Source organism: Eleutherodactylus coqui, chromosome 7 (assembly GCF_035609145.1).
Source record: "Eleutherodactylus coqui strain aEleCoq1 chromosome 7, aEleCoq1.hap1, whole genome shotgun sequence".
Lineage (NCBI taxonomy): Eukaryota > Metazoa > Chordata > Amphibia > Anura > Eleutherodactylidae > Eleutherodactylus > Eleutherodactylus coqui.
In genome coordinates, this window is record NC_089843.1 from 206,443,088 (window position 1) to 206,462,513 (window position 19,426).

The following is a 19,426-nucleotide window of genomic DNA, read 5'->3' on the forward strand; positions in this document are numbered from 1 at the left end:
CACAGTGGCAGTCTAATACCGCACTGAGCATTGCTGGACACATAGTGGCAGTCTAATACCGCATTGAGCATCGAGGGACACATCGTGGTAGTCTAATACCGCACTGAGCATTGCTGGACAAACAGTGGCAGTCTAATACCGCACTGAGCATTGCTGCACACACAGTGGCAATCTAATACCGCACTGAGCATTGCTGGACACATAGTGGCAGTCTAATACCCCTCTGAGCATTGCTGGACACATAGTGGCAATCTAATACCGCACTGAGCATTGCTGGACAAACAGTGGCAGTCTAATACCGCACTGAGCATTGCTGCACACACAGTGGCAATCTAATACCGCACTGAGCATTGCTGGACACATAGTGGCAGTCTAATACCGCACTGAGCATTGCTGGACACATAGTGGCAATCTAATACCGCATTGAGCATTGCTGGACACATAGTGGCAGTCTAATACCGCACTGAGCATTGCTGGACACATAGTGGCAATCTAATACCGCACTGAGCATTGCTGCACACACAGTGGCAATCTAATACCGCACTGAGCATTGCTGGACACATAGTGGCAGTCTAATACCACACTGAGCATTGCTGGACACACAGTGGCAGTCTAATACCGCACTGAGCATTGCTGGACACACAGTGGCAATCTAATACCGCACTGAGCATTGCTGGACACATAGTGGCAGTCTAATACCGCACTGAGCATTGCTGGACACACAGTGGCAGTCTAATACCGCACTGAGCATTGCTGGACACATAGTGGCAGTCTAATACCGCATTGAGCATCGAGGGACACATCGTGGTAGTCTAATACCGCACTGAGCATTGCTGGACAAACAGTGGCAGTCTAATACCGCACTGAGCATTGCTGCACACACAGTGGCAATCTAATACCGCACTGAGCATTGCTGGACACATAGTGGCAATCTAATACTGCACTGAGCATTGCTGGACACATAGTGGCAATCTAATACCGCATTGAGCATTGCTGGACACATAGTGGCAATCTAATACCGCACTGAGCATTGCTGGACACATAGATGCAGTCTAATACAGCAGAGCATTGCTGGACACATAGTGGCAGTCTAATACCGCACTGCTTGCCATATTTCTCCAATCTCAGTTTTGTTTCCTGAAAACTTGGAATAATTGCTTTCACTAAATTTGTATTGGTCTTAAACAATAATATTTATTCTGAAGACTGTATACAGCCGCAGGGTGTTCTATGCTTATTTGTAAATTCGATATGGGTGGAGCCTAAGGTCAGGTGACCACTGCGGCTAATCACTGGATTAGAACACAGAATGTCTTCGATTAGATTTCAGCATTCAGCAATTGTATGTTTACAGCAAGCCGGAGATAATGTAACTGCCGGCTTTAGTGTTTAGCAATTTATATGTTCACATGTAAATTTTTGATAATATAACCGCCACATCAATTCTAACTTTTAGAATAATGTGATGATTATTGCTCAGTTGGGAAAACCCAAGCCATCTGCCATACCATGATTGGGTAACAGCCGGGCGGTGAGGATCAGCTTGTGTTACAGTGTTCTCTATATATACTTTTTAAACAATAAAGAGCTTCAGAGGAGGAAGGGAATCTTGAAACACCACTTGCCTGTTTCACACTGTATTCTTCTCCGGTGCACCGTTGAGTGTGGTATACCTGATTGATAAGGGTATGATACCCCTTGAGACAAATTCAGTCTGGCAGTGTTCTCCACTTGTAACGCAGGCGCAGTCCTCTTGTCGGCTCCTCGTGAATGCACTTCTCTTTCACCGCGCATGCACAGTCCATTGACATCCTGGTCGTAGGTGCTGGCTCCCGCTGACAGTCCGGAGCTGAAGCCTATCCTGACAGCAGTGTCCACCGGCTGATGGAAGGGTAAGTGAAGGGTCACTATTACTACTGATGGCAGTGTCGGGGGAGCAGGTGATGTTGCTACTACTACTGAGGGCATTGTTGGGAGGTGAGTGGTGTTGCTATTACTACTGGGGACATTGTCAGTGGTGCGGGTGGGGTCAGTATTACTGCTGGGGGCAGTGTCAGAGGGTGTCAGGTAATGTCACTATTACTGTTGGGGCAATTACTGTGGGTCACTATTTGTGCTTGGGCAATTATTGGGGGTCACTATCTTTGCTGGGGCAATTATTGGGGGTTGCTATCACTTCTGGGGAAATTATTGGGGGGGGGTCACTATTAGAGATGAGCGAATATACTCGTTTCGAGTAATTACTCGATCGAGCACCCCGATTTTCGAGTACTTCCGTACTAGGGCGAAAAGATTCGGGGGGCGCCGGGGGGAGGTGTGGCGGAGCGGGGGGTAGCAGCGGGGAACAGGGGGGAGCCCTCTCTCTCTCTCCCTCTCCCCCCTACTCACCCACGGCGCCCCCCGAATCTTTTCGCCCGAGTACGGAAGTACTCGAGAATCGCGGCGCTCAGGCGAAAAAGGGGCGTGGCCGAGTAGGTTCGCTCATCTCTAGTCACTATCACTACTTGGGAAATTACTGGGGGGGGGGGTCACTATTTGTGCTGGAGCAATTATTGGGGGTTACTATTACTGCTGGGGCAACTAATGGGGGTCACTATTACTGCTGGGGCAACTATTTGGGACACCTTAACTGCTGGGGCAACTGCGGAGGGTCACTTTTTTTGCTGGGGCAACTAGTAGTAGTCACGATTACTGCTGGGGTAACTATTATGTGTGATACTGTCTGCCAAGCTGATTTATCTAAGCCGATCATCTGCTCAGCTCACATAATACACAGGATCTGCTTAGATACGTCTGCTGTGAAGCCCGTTTTAGAATTCCTTCCACATTTTTATTGTTTTATAGGGAATAGTTTACATGAGTGTTTGTGTACTGGGGATAAAGAACGAAGATTCTTGTAGGGGGCTGCAGAATCACAAAGCACAAAAGTTTTAAGAAGCTGAAAAATATTCTTCATAAAATACTTTTTCGTTTTACAGCAGGTGAGAGGGGGTTTGTGTAGGAACACTGGGGCTGGCACCCTTATGGGCGATACCCTCAGCTTAGAGGGTACGTTTCAGGCTTTATCATACAGGCCTGGTTTAAGGTCATGCTTCTGTATTCATGTGAAGTATGAAAACATCATTTATAAAGTGAAATATGTGAATTATTATAGAACCCAGTTTGCTGCTGAACGTAAATAACTTACCAGTTTGCCCCTGAACGTAAATAACTTACCAGTTTGCCCCATCCTTTATACGGCTTGTAGATGGTAGTAGATAAGCTTTCTCACCATCCGTTCCCAGCAGACCACTTTGTACAGGCAGTTACTATGTTGCAAAAATCTGGTTTACAAATAGAAAGTGTTCCCTGGCTTCCTGCAATCTTTCGCCGATCTATTAGCAGAGTGTAGCCATCATTGTCCGCCCCAGATGTCAGGATATTCTCATTTCCACATTTATGTCCGTTTTCACTTACCCAGGGAATCAATAATCTCCCTCTAATTGTGTGAAAAACGACCCAGGATTCTCCCCTCCTGCATTATATTTGTGCTAAGCCTACAATCATGTACCTTTTTGCTAAGCCAATCAATACCGCGCTTTAAAGAATGGTTCTCTTTTTTGGAGGAATTGCTTACAGTTGTCATGATGTAGCTAATAGAATTATTGGAAACTCATTTATATTATGTGTTTTGTATTGTAATCACCTGAGAAGAGATATTGATTCGCCTTAGAAGGAGTATTCTCCACTAGGAAACATTCATATAGTATTGTTACTTTTGCGTAAAAAAAACATGTATATCTAACTGTGGAGAGAGTCAAAATATTGTCCATATTAGCACCAAAGCGTCTGGCTGAATATATCATGAAAACTACGCTTCGCATAGAAACGTCCATAGAAACAGTAGTTTCGGCTGCAGAAGTAAGCAAACCCGCAGTCTCCTGCTCTGATCAAATAAAAATCAACAACTAATTTGAAGTCACTCGACTATACCCATCTCTTCCTGTACCCTTAAGGCCCATTTACATCAGCCGATGATCGCTTAAAAAAAAAAAAAAAAAAAAAAGGGCGGGGAGGGGGGGGGGGAGTCGAGCCAGCAGGTACTCTGTAAGGCGATATACTCGAGAGAGCATCGCCTTTTTCGAGTATACTCGCTTATCTCTAGTCCTGACCTATCTGTGGTGCGCAAAGTGCAAAAGCCTCCATAGACTCCTATGGGAGACTCTGCGAGCTGGCTGGCAAAGGGAGATTGAGGGATATTCCCATAGCAAGGAGAGAGGAGTTCCCCTGCAGGGAAGGAGGAACTCCCCCGTAGCAGGGAGAGAAGGGCTCTCCTGCATGTGGAGGGATATATCTCCAAAGCAGAGAGAGGGTTTCCCCTGCAGAGGTACCCCTCTCTCCCTGCTACAGGGATATCCCTCCTTTTCCCCCTGCATGGGAACCCCTTTCTCCCCCCCACTACGTGGAAATTCCTCCTTCTCCCCTGCAGGGAAATCCCTCTAACCCTGTTGAGATGAAGGGAGTCCCCAGCGAGGAAGGGGGTTCCCTATGGGGCTTTCCTTAATCTCTCTCTCCTCCCGGAGCAGCACTTTTTTACTGCAACACGCAGCTCCCAAAATCGTATGAATGGGCAATTTCACTGCTAATTAAAACTCGGGATTTGATAGTGAGAAATCGTCAATTCACGCGATTTTCTCTCAAGTGGTTTTCACAATAATGTGAATCAGCCCCAATCGTGTGAAAAATGACCTAGGATTCTCCCCATATAATGTGTCATCAGTGTTGCGATTCTTATTTAGGAGATCTAGTGTGAATGATCGCTTCTTCACATCAGGACACAGAAAGCGATGCATGGAGGCGAAGCGTCTGTGAATGGGCAAGTAGGGAAGAGCAGCATATCATATCTCATATACACAGAAATCAAAGTCCAAAGAAGTAGACTGTTATATCCACAATGTAGCTCACTTTATTTACAGCTTGCATCAACTACATAAATTATAAATGCATCAGCAGGTCAGAATACATTACAGTTATATACACACACGTGAGCCTCTGAGCGAGAGGCCTTTCCTGATTTATATAGGATTCTCCTTCACTATAGTAGCAGCTGTAGGACTGTATGTGAGCAGAGGAGAACAGATTCCCGTAGCTGATGGTCACGTGTGAAAGGCGCTTTTAGATGGAACGATTATCGTGCGAATGTGAGCGACCGCCCGTGTTCAGACCGAGTGATTAATGACTATATGGAAATAGTTTGCTCCTTGGCTCGTTCAGTCCCTCTCAGTCACTTATAGAGCGAATGTGAAGGACTGAATGACGCTTGTTCACTTTCCTGCAGCCCGTTTAGACGGACAGATACATTGTTGACTCGTTCAGACAAGCTAGTGGTGAGGTCACTCGCACGTTCAATTGAGAATCAGCTCGTCTAAAAGCAGCCTGACACATTAGTCGTACCTGGTGTGCTCCCCATTCAACTACCATAGCTTTATCTAATCTGTGCGAAGTCCTCTTCTGGATTATTGTGTGGTTTTCACCTTTTTTGCAACGTGGTTATACCCTCCGATTGCTGAAAGAGTTAAAGAGAAATTGGTTATTTAGTCTTCTGACAAATGCTCTAATTCTGCTGAGCCGGAGGCCCCACGTTGTGCCCCGCTCTAAAGCCTTCGGATTTGGCAAACAGCCGGCTGGGAGATAGCTTGCCACATGCTTGTAGCCCACACCCCTAGTGTTCTTTAGTGGCCAAGTCCACTAGTTTCACTTCATATATAGGATCACAGAATTAAAAAGAAAAACTGACTTATTGGTTATAGTTTAACGCATTAAGCCATTTGTGTCAAATCTTACTTTTTCCAATATGATGTTGATTTTACCATCCATATGATAATACAAAGAAGTTGCAAATCCATCAAAGCCATGTTATACTGAATATATTTCACATGGTGACCCATTTTATAACTTATTCCCTCTTCATAGGTCACCCCTATGTACATAAAGACATCTGCCATAAAGGAGGCCATTATTCAGAATGACCGGACCGGGCGGCTGACAGATACAGGAATACTGAGACTAGAAAATGAATGGCTGGTGTGCCTCAATCCAGGACACAGACGCGTCCTCCTCCTCCAGGGACTCACATGTAAAATAGCGGGGACGTCCCCCATGTGTTATCCCAGCAGCTTCTTCTTAGAATATTAATTTCCCAGCAGTGGGAAATGCCTTTAAAAGCGATTATGCAAATTCTAACAAATGTCCTCGGCATTCCAGCAAGTCAGTCAGTCATTCTCCAGCAATGAGATGTTCTAAAGATCTATTGGGAAAACTAAAACAAATGCCTAATAACATCGTTCAGTGCATACAGCAATTATTGAAGTGGCGTTCTATCCACATCTTCCTTTTCCCGCCACCCTTCAGTGACTTTATGGCGTACCGTTCTGTACACGTTGCCGCTACTTGGATAAAGCTACAATGATACACGGTAAATTATGTCCCCCGACGAAAAATGAGGTCATCATTTCCAGTCACAACCGAATTCATTAGGAATCCCCCCTCATATTTCTTGTCTCCTACGGCCCTGTAAAACCCTTCTGCTTCAGCCAAGACGAATCACAAGATCTAGTTGGCGTTGAATGCATTAACCCCTCGGCCTCCTGATCACAGAACACATCCGTCAGTCCCACAGTGTTTACATGATCACATTTATTTTCATGGTCTAGTTCACAATCGTTAGCATTCCCATACAGTACATGCACAATGTAACCTCTCCATCAGTGGAAAAAGGACACTAAAAAACAAAATAAAAAGCATACAATAAAAAAGGATCTCCAGCATCACGATGCCTCTGCACATGGCAAGGAGGGATACATGAGGTAACAAGGTCTGTTTGTCCCGGTGGCAGGACCGTCACATCAATAGAGGAAGACTAGTAGAACGGACATGACCCTATAAATAATAATCTGATTATTTACAAACAGTAATGCTATTTCTTGCAAAGTTCATAGCAAAATAGACTTTTTTTCGTAACTACAAACGTCTCTTCACAGCATGTTTAAGCTCCGAATCCGTTCCGATTCATCGTAGGCCAGTTATTTTCAAGAAAGCATGCATATGCATTTCCCCCAAAATGCCGGCGCCTTCTATATAGCCTCTTGATGTCTGCAGCTGCGATGTTGTTGTAGAACCCAAATGGAGACGAAGAAGTGGTAAGAAAGCTCATTTAAAAAAATGCATTAATACAAAGAGGGAGGGAAAGTAGCTTCTTCCCAATATACACTCAGTGCACAACCCGCCCCGTACCAAAGCGTTCTGTACAGACCTCGCTGCAATAAATAAGTCACAGGATCAAAAAAGAGAAAGAATAGACAAGCAAATCACAAAACAAGGAAGAGAATACTGTAAACCATTCGTCTAATTGACACACGTGGTGTTACGCTGCAGCCTATATTCCAGAAGTAGGCTTTAGCGCTGGACAATGACAGATATCACTTCCAAAATGATTATTATTAAACGTCCAATGAGGCCCGCTGTGGAGTTTACCATCCGGCAGTAAACTATAAGCTTCAGACCACAAATCACTGCTGAGCGCCAACTTGTACAAGACCCCCCCGGCCAGCCAGTGGTTGACAGTTTGCGTTTTTAATGTTCCCTTCGTGGACCAGCGCTGTATATGGTGATACTTCGTAACAGCTGGGTAGGATCGGGAACAGGATGTGAACAGAGAAAGAAAACTTAGCATAAGGTTAACTGTGAAACATCAAGGAATGGTTTGTCCTCAGCGGGCCAGACAGACACTTGTGATTCACTTCACCCGCCGGCTCTGCTGGGAAGCCTCAGCTGCTTGCGTCGCACCCGGCATTCACATCCCACAGTGCAAAAATGGGGATTTCATGGCAGCGGCTTCATACGTTAGACTCTGCCCAGAAGAGCTGACCTGGAAGAAACAAGAGATGGGAAATGTAAGAGAACAAACAGAAGCCCCGCAGTATAGAACTATATACACAGTTAGGCCACCCTCACACAGTCGGCAAAACGCATGTTTGTAGACACCGGTTACAGCGTCCGGCCACAGTTTTTTAACGCACCCCATCATTGTGATGGTGATGAGCTGCGTTAGAAAGCGCGAAAAATGCTGTAAAATGGAGCAGACAGTGCTGGAAAAATCACCGCGTTTGAGCGCATGTCTGCAAAGCTCCATTGAAATCAATTGGAGCATTTTACCACGGCGTTCAAAATGCAGCGGTAGTCGCATGTGTGAGAGTGGCCTTATACTACTATTAAGGGCTGTCTCGTACGAGTGTATGGTAATAGCGTGTACCAATATTCCATAGGTGGGATATAAGAATTACGTAAATTATGTGCGCAAGAAAAATCGCAGTTCTATTTCGGCACGTATTACATGCACACCAAGATAGTACATGGCGATGGCCGGCCTGCAGCCAGTATGCGATGACATACTAGCTGCGTGCAATGTGCATATATCTTGCAGCCTGGATGCTGCAAGGTATATTCGTACGAGCCCAGCCTAATTAGGATATGCAGACCGCTAAAACTGAAGGCTGCTCCACACAGACCGCTTTTTATAGTGTTCATCGCAGAGTTTCAAATGCTCCGCTAAGCATTGTAAAACACTCGCACTGATTCCAATGGGGCGTTGCAGACTGGCATTCATGTGTATTAGCACTTAACGCACCTCCTTACCCATCACGATGATGGGGTGCGTTAAAAAGTGCTGTAGAACGCATACGAAATCGCAGTACAACACTGCAGTTTTGAACATGGCGTTGTGCGAGCGCATGTGAGAGAGGCCTGAGACTTCAACACAACGAACTATAAATATATAAAATGCAAAACACATTAAAAAAAAGCCTAATAAGATACATAAATGACTAAAAACACTATATGGTAGCTGGTATTCAGTCAACTAAACTCGTAACTTTTTTTTTTCTAACAAATATCCAAGTAGCCGAAACGCCCCCCCCCCCCCCCCCCCGCTGACGGCCGGCGCGGCCTCCAACGCACCTCAGAGTTTTCCACCTGTCTTTTTCAATGTGATTTTCAGGACTCTCATTCTCATATGAAGCCAGGTAAAGAGCTGCAGGAAAAAGGGAAGGAGAAGCAATTAATCCCATATGTACATATATTATGCAAACCAAGTACAGTAACTTAGGGGACAAAACTAAATCCTGAACTGGACGGTGTGCATTGAAATCCATGCGATCACCCAGCGAGTCTCCAATGTCATGGAGTCCAGCGCTCCCAGAGACCCTTATTTGAGCAGCAGGATGCACACTTGATTGCTGTTCCATTCAAACGGGGAACTCAGGATTTGCAGAACATCTGATTATTTCTACTACTCACATACATTCTAATTAGAGATGAGCGAGTATACTCGCTAAGGCACATTACTCGAGCGAGTAGTGCCTTAGCCGAGTATCTCCCCGCTCGTCTCTAAAGATTCGGGGGCCGGCGGCGGGCGGGGAGATCTCTCCCCCCCCCTCCCTGCCGCAACTCACCTGTCACCCGCGCCGGCCCCCGAATCTTTAGAGACGAGCGGGGAGATACTCGGCTAAGGCACTACTCGCTCGAGTAATGTGCCTTAGCGAGTATACTCGCTCATCTCTAATTGTAATGCTTTTGGATAGAAGAACGACTAACATCAGTTTGAGAAGTACACGCCACACTTGAATATACTGAGTATTTTAGGTTTATTTTAAATGGGAGATGAACATGTACAAACCAAGTAGGGGAGGTTTTAAGACATTTCATCCACACACAGTGTAAATTGACCTGCAATGCGCATTTTACATCCACCGGATATCAATTCACACTGTGGATTTTCACCCTACAGGTTGTATCCTCTGTGAATCCACGTGTAAGACACGTGGGAACCCCACAGGATAAGCAGAAGGCCATTGTTTTTGGATGGAGTGGAGGTCAATTCTGTAGAATACCCTTTCCCCATTGTTGTGGTCAACATTGCCAACATCACCTACCATCTTCACTGAATATAGGAGCCGTCAGGACATAATGCAAGATTTTTCGATCTTTTTCAAATGGGCAGTCAACTTGCTTCCAAGCCATAAACTCGCTGACTTGCTTGGCCAGCTCCCAGAATTTCTGAAGAGTGAAAAGAAAAACCAGGACAAGTGTTACAACTCATGTATGATCACACAGGGGGGTCTGAGATAAGCTGGGAGAAACATCAGAAGAAACAGCAGAAGATATACTACTGAAGGAGCGGGAACTGTGTGGAACAAACGTCCTGCAGACATGGAAGGAGGATCCCCAATTGTGGCATGTCTGGGGTAAAGGATAGATCTATCCCGGGAGGGAAATCATAGAAGGGCCGACTAGACCGAACAAAACGGCAACTATGTTTCTACAAGACCATAAATGTAAAGGCCCGTTTACACGAAGCGATGAGCGATCACACCAGTTTGAGCGATCATTTTGCATTAACTATTCAGTAGCTACTTAAGAGTAATTAAGTGTGCAAATTAAGCCTTAGCTGAAAGCAGTTAATAGCCCGAGGGGGGGGGGGGGCTACACACAAATTATGTAATATATGTACCTCAAAATTGACATGTCCATTAGGGAGGCGACTGGTACAGCCCTCATTTAGAAAGTAGATGTCTTTAATCAGTAAGCTGCAGAACGGGATCACAATCTACGGAGGAAAATAGATTTGTTAATGAGGATTTCTTTACTTGATCCAGTCGCCATGTAACAACCAATCCGCAACAAAATCCAATTATTATTTCAAGTACTGAGCCAACATTTAGGACAATTCGTCCTCCTAAGTAATTTCAGTAGAGCCTTTTAATAGCATTGCCAACATCAATCTACGGCTTCAATTACATCGTATCTTAAGGCGGGTTTAGACAACGATTAAAATTGCTCAAAAAAGCGATAATCGTTGTGTTCTTTTTACAGCGCAAGGTGATCGCGCAAACGTTAAGCGATCCCTTGTGCTGTGAGCGGAGGATGCAGAAGGCAAGTGGGGTGTCCCGGCTTGTCTTCTGCATCCAGATGTTTTCTGCACAGAGCTGTTATACAGCCGAGCGCTCCGTGCCGGGTATGGAGAACACAGCTGGACCGTTCTGCTCTTCATACCCAGCTTGTTATCAGGGAGCGGGATACAGCTGAAGCAATAGTATCAGCTGTATCCAGCTGTGAATCCCTGATAAGACTCATCGTCAGCATGCTGAAAGACAACGATGAGCGATGGCAGAACGAACACTGCACGATGTCAGTGCAGCCAGACACAACGATTATCGCTCAAAAGACGCCATTGAGCGATTTTTGAGCAAAAATTGTTGTGTCTGAAAGGGACTTTACTAAAGGGAGAGTACCCAGAAATAAAGTGTAAGCTAATTGGATAGAATAAAGAGTGTAAATTTGAGGGATGTGCCCAACTCTCCCATTTATGTGAATGGCAAATGGAGGGGAAAAGTAGTGACTACTTGACATTAACCCTTTCCAATATAGTGTCAGACCTCGTTCGACAGCGGAACTATGCAAGCTCAATGTTGGACGAGGCCAGGCAAGTTTCCAATACTATGCAGAAGAGAGCTGCAAAGTCATACGTCTCTCTCCTGCATAGAGCAATCAAAAAAAAAAAACACACACACACACACTATAATATATACAGTATACACACACACTAAAAATAAATAATATATACACACACAGACATCTTCATTTCTTGTTGGATATGAGGAGGGTCGGATAGGTATTAACCCTTTCAACCCAATTTCCCTGTGTGTATATAATATGTGTGTGTGTACACACACACACACACACACACACACACACACACACACACACACACTAAAAGCATCATTACATCATTTTAAGGTGTCTCTGTTGAGTAATTCCAAGGAATCCACAATGGGCTTTCCCACCCAAAATAAATACATTTAAAAAAAAAAAAAAAAAACAGGGGAGCGTGCAGGCGGCAGGGAAATTGGGTTAAAAGGGTTAACACCTATCCGATCTTCCTCATATCCAACAAGAAATGACGAATCGCACCCTCTGTGACAGCATCCTTGAGCCCGTTCACCACTTAGACGATGAACTAGAGCAGCCCCCTTCCTAAATGGACGCTGCATATAGCGAGGTACTTGGCCGCTCTCCAAAACTTCAGGAGAGAAATGAATGACCGCAGCATTTTTGTAATTATAAAACCCATTTACCAAAGGTTGATTCTTTATTTATGAGTAGAAAGCAGAGCTGCCGGCTTCCGATGCTCGTTAATTTAGAAGCTGTGAATATAAACATGTCTGTGCCTTACAGGTAGGTGCTTGTCAGCAGGTTTTAACCCAGCCATGGCGTCTTCTATGTATACACATACAGCGTACCAACAGAACCTACTACTAGGCTCGTGAATTACCGATATCCCATACAGCATACCAACAGAACCTACTACTAGGCTCGTGAATTACCGATATCCCATACAGCATACCAACAGAACCTACTACTAGGCTCGTGAATTACCGATATCCCATACAGCGTACCAACAGAACCTACTACCGATATCCCATACAGCGTACCAACAGAACCTGCTACTTGCCTTGTGAATTACCGATAGCACATACAGCGTACCAAGAGATTCCACTACCGATATCCCATACAGCGTACCAACAGAACCTACTACTTGCCTTGTGAATTACCGATAGCACATACAGCGTACCAAGAGATTCCACTACCGATATCCCATACAGCGTACCAGCAGAACCTACTACCGATATCCCATACAGCGTACCAGCAGAACCTACTACCGATATCCCATACAGCGTACCAGCAGAACCTACTACCGATATCCCATACAGCATACCAACAGAACCTACTACCGATATCCCATACAGCGTACCAGCAGAACCTACTACCGATATCCCATACAGCATACCAACAGAACCTACTACCGATATCCCATACAGCGTACCAACAGAACCTACTACCGATATCCCATACAGCATACCAACAGAACCTACTACCGATAGCACATACAGCGTACCAACAGAACCTACTACCAATATCCCATACAGCATACCAACAGAACCTACTACCGATATCCCATACAGCATACCAACAGAACCTACTACCGATATCCCATACAGCATACCAACAGAACCTACTACCGATATCCCATACAGCGTACCAACAGAACCTACCGATATCCCATACAGCGTACCAACAGAACCTACTACCGATAGCACATACAGCGTACCAACAGAACCTACTACCGATATCCCATACAGCGTACCAACAGAACCCACTACCGATAGCACATACAGCATACCAACAGAACCTACCGATAGCACATACAGCGTACCAACAGAACCTACTACCGATATCCCATACAGCGTACCAACAGAACCTACTACCGATATCCCATACAGCGTACCAACAGAACCTACTACCGATATCCCATACAGCGTACCAACAGAACCTACTACTGATAGCACATACAGCGTACCAACAGAGCCTACTACCGATATCCCATACAGCGTACCAACAGAACCTACTACTAGGCTCCTGAACTACAGATATCACATATAGCGTACCTCAAAACCCTATCACTAGACTCATGAATTACCGATATCCCTCTGTTCTACTACATTACTAGAGCATAAAAAGACTAAAAATCGGTCATTATGTCAACCTGCAATCAGCGCCAGGCTGGCAGTGATGCCATAAGTGATTTCAGCAGCGCTGCTCATAGGGCTGGACAGCAGCTAAATATCACATAATCAGGGAGGTTTTTGTTTGCATCTTCAAGGCATCATTTTATCACTGCAAGTAGAGACGGCTCGTTCACATCTCATTAGAATTTAAACGGCAATACCTGTCTGGCTGTTCCAATTTTGGAACAAAAAAAAAAAGGAAATTCAAAACCAAAGATTAGCATTCCCGGGTTTTTTTCTCCACCAATTTCATGCGCTATTTGTTCCGTTGAAAAAAACTGAAGTACAACGAAAAATAATCAAAAAGAAAGCACTCCGTTTTGTTTTTTTACCATTTGTAGCGCGATTTACATCTCTACAGCGCCACCTAGCGGCGACTTTTTTACTACAATTTTGTTTTCATAAATGGCGCCCAAGTTTTGTCTCATTTGGAGCAGCAGAAGGTCCTGCAGAGTCCTCTGCGTTGGAAGAAATCTAATTTCGCTAACCCCGTATACACAGAAGGTTCTACAAGCCTGCAGGGAGTTTTCTCCTATAGGCCATTTCAGACTGAACTCTCACTGCAGATTTGGGACCGAAATTCAGTTCAATTCATCTGAACTGAAATGCTCGGTGTTCAGGCCTATGGATTTCAGCTGGGACACGGCATGTGGGTCACCTAGAGATTTCTGCAACCGATCTGCTGCCTGAATCTACTCCAACAGATGCAAGAGATTACTGTAAGCACTTGGAGAAATCCATATATCATGCATGTCATTGTGTCTATACCAACTGAGAAAACATATCATCTACATGTATTACCCTGCTATAAGTCCACATTACATGCAGATGGTAGACAGCCGTGTTATTGGCACATCCTCCCAGTTGAGCCGTTGGGTCACATACCTTTTCTCTATTGCTGTGGGCAGTTAACGACCTCTGAGCTGCTCCTCGCAGAGCCGTTCTGTAGTTGTAGAAATTGCTTGAAGGATCCATTTGATGCTGCAAAACAACAAAAAAAAAGATAAATCAGAATTAACAAGGGAACTCCAAACCTGTAGGAGCTACCATGAGATCTGTAACATCTGTAGGACTGCGATTTGGGGGATGCAACAGTGAAAACTTCCTGCAGTGTTGGAGACGTATAAACCAATACGGATTCTTGCATCGCACTTCAGTTTTTGTTAAGGAGGATGCGCTAAGATCACTCCCTGCGGAAATCTTGCGGTTTTTGCTGTGGCCAAACCGCGAGATTTCCGACGGGAATCCGCCCTGTGTGAACCCAGCCTTAGGGCAAATGAAAGTTGTAGCGCCGGGTCCCCTGCTTGGGACTCCCTTTGTGAACGCAGGACTGGTGGCGAACTTCATTTAAGTGCCCGTCCTCTAATACCACATTGCCTCTTCAGCAGACGCTGCAGGGTAAAAGTCTAGTTGGCCCACGGCAAAATCAATTGCTTACCGTGGGTGCCAAGAGTGGAACCCAGGGCAGACTGCCATTTGCCCTGGGTGCCACATCCTAAAGACGCGGTCTGAAGAGAGAACTTCTTTTACCCCTTCAATACTGCATAACCTAAATAGATTTCATGCAGTCATGAAGAGCGCATGGAGCAAGCTCAGAAGCAGAGTGGAAGTAGTAAGCCATAAAAGTATAAATTTGGCATCACCATAATCGTACTGACCCACGTAACAACGTTCAGGTGTCATTTTCGCTGCACTGTGAATTCAGTAAACACTAAGATCCTCCCAAAAATGGCGCAATTGCATTTTTTTTTCCATTACACCCAACTTAATTTTTTTTGTTTTTCGGGACATTAAAAAAGTGCTAAGATTTTCCTTTCAAAAACCATGTTCTTCCTGAAATAAAACAAACATACACTTGCCTCTCCCGGTCCCCTGCATCGCCCAATTCGCTACTACATCCTCAGTGCCCTCACACTGCTATGTTGATTGAAAGATAAAGTTCTAGCTCTTGGAATGCACGGATTGACAAGCTAAAATATCTCTAACAGGGTTAAAAGCATAGAGCCACGATTTCATCATTTCTAACAGTAACCCTCTAAAGTGGACATTGAGCCCAGATTATATGAGAGGAAGACTCCATAAAGATGGACTCAGATGTTCCATATAATCTTCCTACAATGTATAAGAACTCCATACCTCCAGAATATCAAACTTCGCAGTCTTCACTTTTGCCCATGTTTTCTTAAGCCGAGAAACAGGACTCATGTTCATTCCAGCTGTATCAAAGAGAAAACACAGTGTCTTATATTTACAGAAAAGAGTACAGTACTACATCTGCATATTTTAGAGGGCATTCACATCATATTTATGGTTCAAGCCCGGGTTCACATCATTGGTTCTGTCCCAACCCCCGACAATGAGCCTCCCGGACAGAATAGTCACTTGTATTTCTGAGACCAATAAGTGACCCACCCCAATATTCCTTCTGTCACCGAAATCCAGAAACGCACAACGTCTACTGGAAGGCAGACTTATCAGTCCCCGTCTCGGAAATACAAGTGAAGGATTCCATCTGAACGCGAGATGTGAAGGTCTACTTTTCTTTACGGCTCTTGTATGAAGGAAGTCAGCGTTGAAATCCACTTGGGAATTTACTACATTATATGGCACAAATCTGGATAAAGTGTTGAGCAACTTAGAATCTACTTGATTTTACCAGGTTAAGCCAATTGTATTAGTAGGTGGATGATATCTGTATCTGCTGCTCCAACCTTACCACGCATTATGGAAATAACAGCTACACCGCCCAATGGGTGGATCATCTCCTCTAGAGGTCTCTCCCTCTTCTTTATTCTAAGTACTCCCCTCTGTGTGCCGGCACTGAGTGTCTTCCATTGTTATCAATGGGAGTCCCCACATCCCATCGCGTGCACCTACTACGTGATGTGATGCTACCGCTGGTCCCATTGAAAATAATGGGTACTGCGATGCGAGAGAACGCAGGAAGATAGAACATGCCACGATTTGTTTCCTGCATGGCATCTCATCGTGGTGCCATGCAGGAAAACATCGCCCGTGAGTATGACCCAATTCAAGAGAATGGGGTTCCTATTCGAAAACGCACAAGTCTCGCATGATTTTCGCCCGTGTGAAGGCAGTTTAAGGCAGGCATGGTTTGTGGAGGGACTGGTGTTTGGTAATGAGCCACTTAGCATTCTAAACTATTTATCATAAAAGGTTACTTTTGGTTTTTCTTAGGCTCTTTCTCCATTAGGCAATTTTTTTGTTGTCCAGTTAGGTACCCCAGTTATCCCAAATGTCCTTTGCTGTGTAATTAGATCCGCTAGTGCGGCTTAGGAGAACTCAATCAAGACTTGGAGGGGTGCATTACCAGGAGGGAACCTGGATATTACAGCATTGGAGTAAGTAATGAACAACATTTTAATAAGACGGCATCGGCACCACCACCACCGGCACCTGCGGCACCACCACCACCGCCATCCATATATTCTAATACAAATATATTTTGTCATTTGAATGCTTGTTCCCAATCATTGCCCTGTGTAAATGTGTCTAGTAATCACAGATGTGATCATTTGCCCATGTAATGAGCCCAGATACATCAGATAGTAAGTACTAGAAGATGAACTTTTTGTTCAGAAACCTATATTAGGTTAAATAGAAATGGTTTTTCTTTAGCACAAATATACCTTATTCTTATAAACCACAAGGGTCTTGTTGCAACCAAGCTTACATGATGTACACTGCCATTTACTAGGACCTACATTTCTTTGCAGGGTTCAGAGAGAAGTCATGAGCCAGTCAGCCAGCGCACTTAGAAGCATGTTAGTCACTAGTAACATTTGGGTTGGTTTACTATTGAGGTCTGTGGAATTTCTTTTTTTGCTGGCTCATAAAATTTGCAACTTTGTTGCTCAGTGTTCTGACTGGCTCTTGCAGTCTGCAGCATGTGTTCACCCTTGGTACAATGTAGCATTTAGTCTGTTCTTTACTGGCAACTGAGAAACCAAAGTACTAACAGCAAAAGACACTCACTGCACAAAACAGGAAGTACCTCGTTCCACTGACAACTTCTAGTTTATATTCCACACTTCAGCCTTTGTTTGACGACAAGCACATACAGCGCACACAAACACTATATATCATGTGATTGTAGCAAATGTAAATTGTTGTTGCCACTTTTCATATTTGTATGCACTATTGTATACTTACAAATTATTGCCATTAAGGAGTTAAAATTTCCAATATTGAAACACTCCCGAGCTACATCAATGAAGAACTCGATGATCCTGGCCCTGTGCTTCTTCTTAACAGGCTACCAAGAAAGAAGGCAACAATTAGTTCTGAACACACATCCAACCCAACCAGAAGACAGGCAGTATATATACAACACAAGTTGGCTCTTACCATGCAGATCTCAGTTGCTACAAGGTAACTGAGCCGGTTGAACCACTCCACATAGGCTTCTAGATTTCGAGTCTTCTTTCGGTCGCTGAATCGGTTCTTAATTAATGAGAAGCCTTTATTATTATCATACAAGTCTAATTTTTCTATCTCATTAATGGCATCTAAATACATTAAAAGGGGTTATCCCACTTCTAGCTGCTAAGCTGCAGGAAGCAGACAGCTCCGTACTTTGTGCTGTTTCCAGGGTTGGTACTGCAGATTGAGTCCCATTCACTTCCAATAGGACTCAACCTGCAGTACCAACCCTAGCCACTGTGAAATGCATGGAGCGGTCTGCTACCTGCAGCAAAACCGCTAGAAGTGGGACAACCCCTTTAAGGGTGGTTTAACATCTCTGTGCTTGGGGTTCTGCTTTACTGCTCCATTCGGAGAGCAGGAAAGGGGAATCCTATGGCCAAACAGTGCTAGATGGATCCCCACTGACTATAATAGGGCCCGTCCGCTTTTCGCCCAGCTTTTGGAACAAAGAAAAAGCACTGACGGAGGCTCCAATGCAGATGTGAAACCATCCTAATACAGGATAATATAGATACATTACCTCATTGCTATCTAATGGATCCTTCTGCACAAATGCTTGCACAAACTCTTCTGGTCCGATGTAGCTTAACCTCTCCTGTAACAGAAGTAGCCATGTTAAAAAAATACTTTAAAAAAAATTAAAAAATTGTTTAAAAATGTATAGCAAGGAGAAAAGCGCACTCCACCAATCCGTTTCCTGCACCTTTAACTTACCAGCTCTACATGGGTTAGCTGCTGAGCCAACGTATAAGGGTCGCTACAGACACTGATGATGTCCCTCTGTATGGACTGCGGCTTACTCTTCAGGATGGCCATGCGATCAGTACTTTGGGCATTGAGTTTTGCGATAAGCTCTTCATACTGACTCAATGCCGCTAGCTTCCGAATAAGATTTTGTATGATCTGTTGAACATTTTTTCGGTAAATCTACATTAAAGAAAAAAAAAAAAGAATCCGTGTAAACCGGGGTGATAAACAGCGGACGTGATCGTGTCTTGCTCCTAAAAGCCATCTCCGTATAGTTTGTGAAAGCAGACAAGCATAATTCTATAAACAAAGGAAAAATCATCAAAAAAGTCAACCTAGAATGAAGAAGCTTCTATTCTCGGAGACTGTGGTGTTGTGGTGGATTTGGCTTGTAAACGGATAGAAATACAACAGGAATGACATCCCGGGGACACTTTCATCGTAAAGCCTTCTGTTAGTAGGCAATGTGACACTTTGCCAGCTAGCTTTCGGAGTTAATCTTATTAAAATAAACACCCTCCCCGCCGATGCCCGCTAATGAATCATGCAGAAGTTATTTTGTTATGGTCCTG

At 44.4% G+C, this 19,426-nt stretch overlaps 1 protein-coding gene across 1 annotated transcript in view; it reads right to left on the reverse strand.

Annotated features, from left to right (window-relative positions):
* Window positions 1–4,932: 4,932 nt before the first annotated feature.
* The window catches only part of RASGEF1B (RasGEF domain family member 1B), a 37,010-nt gene continuing 22,516 nt past the window's right edge, over window positions 4,933–19,426 (reverse strand). Inside the window, exons 5-14 of the mRNA XM_066574250.1 lie at window positions 18,822–19,034; window positions 18,628–18,702; window positions 18,030–18,125; window positions 17,835–17,937; window positions 15,798–15,877; window positions 14,547–14,642; window positions 10,547–10,642; window positions 9,969–10,092; window positions 8,995–9,067; window positions 4,933–7,906 (exon numbers count right to left, since the gene is read on the reverse strand). Coding sequence (XP_066430347.1) covers window positions 7,882–7,906; window positions 8,995–9,067; window positions 9,969–10,092; window positions 10,547–10,642; window positions 14,547–14,642; window positions 15,798–15,877; window positions 17,835–17,937; window positions 18,030–18,125; window positions 18,628–18,702; window positions 18,822–19,034 — 981 coding nt within the window. The 3' untranslated portion in view covers window positions 4,933–7,881. The remainder of the gene's footprint in view (window positions 7,907–8,994; window positions 9,068–9,968; window positions 10,093–10,546; window positions 10,643–14,546; window positions 14,643–15,797; window positions 15,878–17,834; window positions 17,938–18,029; window positions 18,126–18,627; window positions 18,703–18,821; window positions 19,035–19,426) is intronic.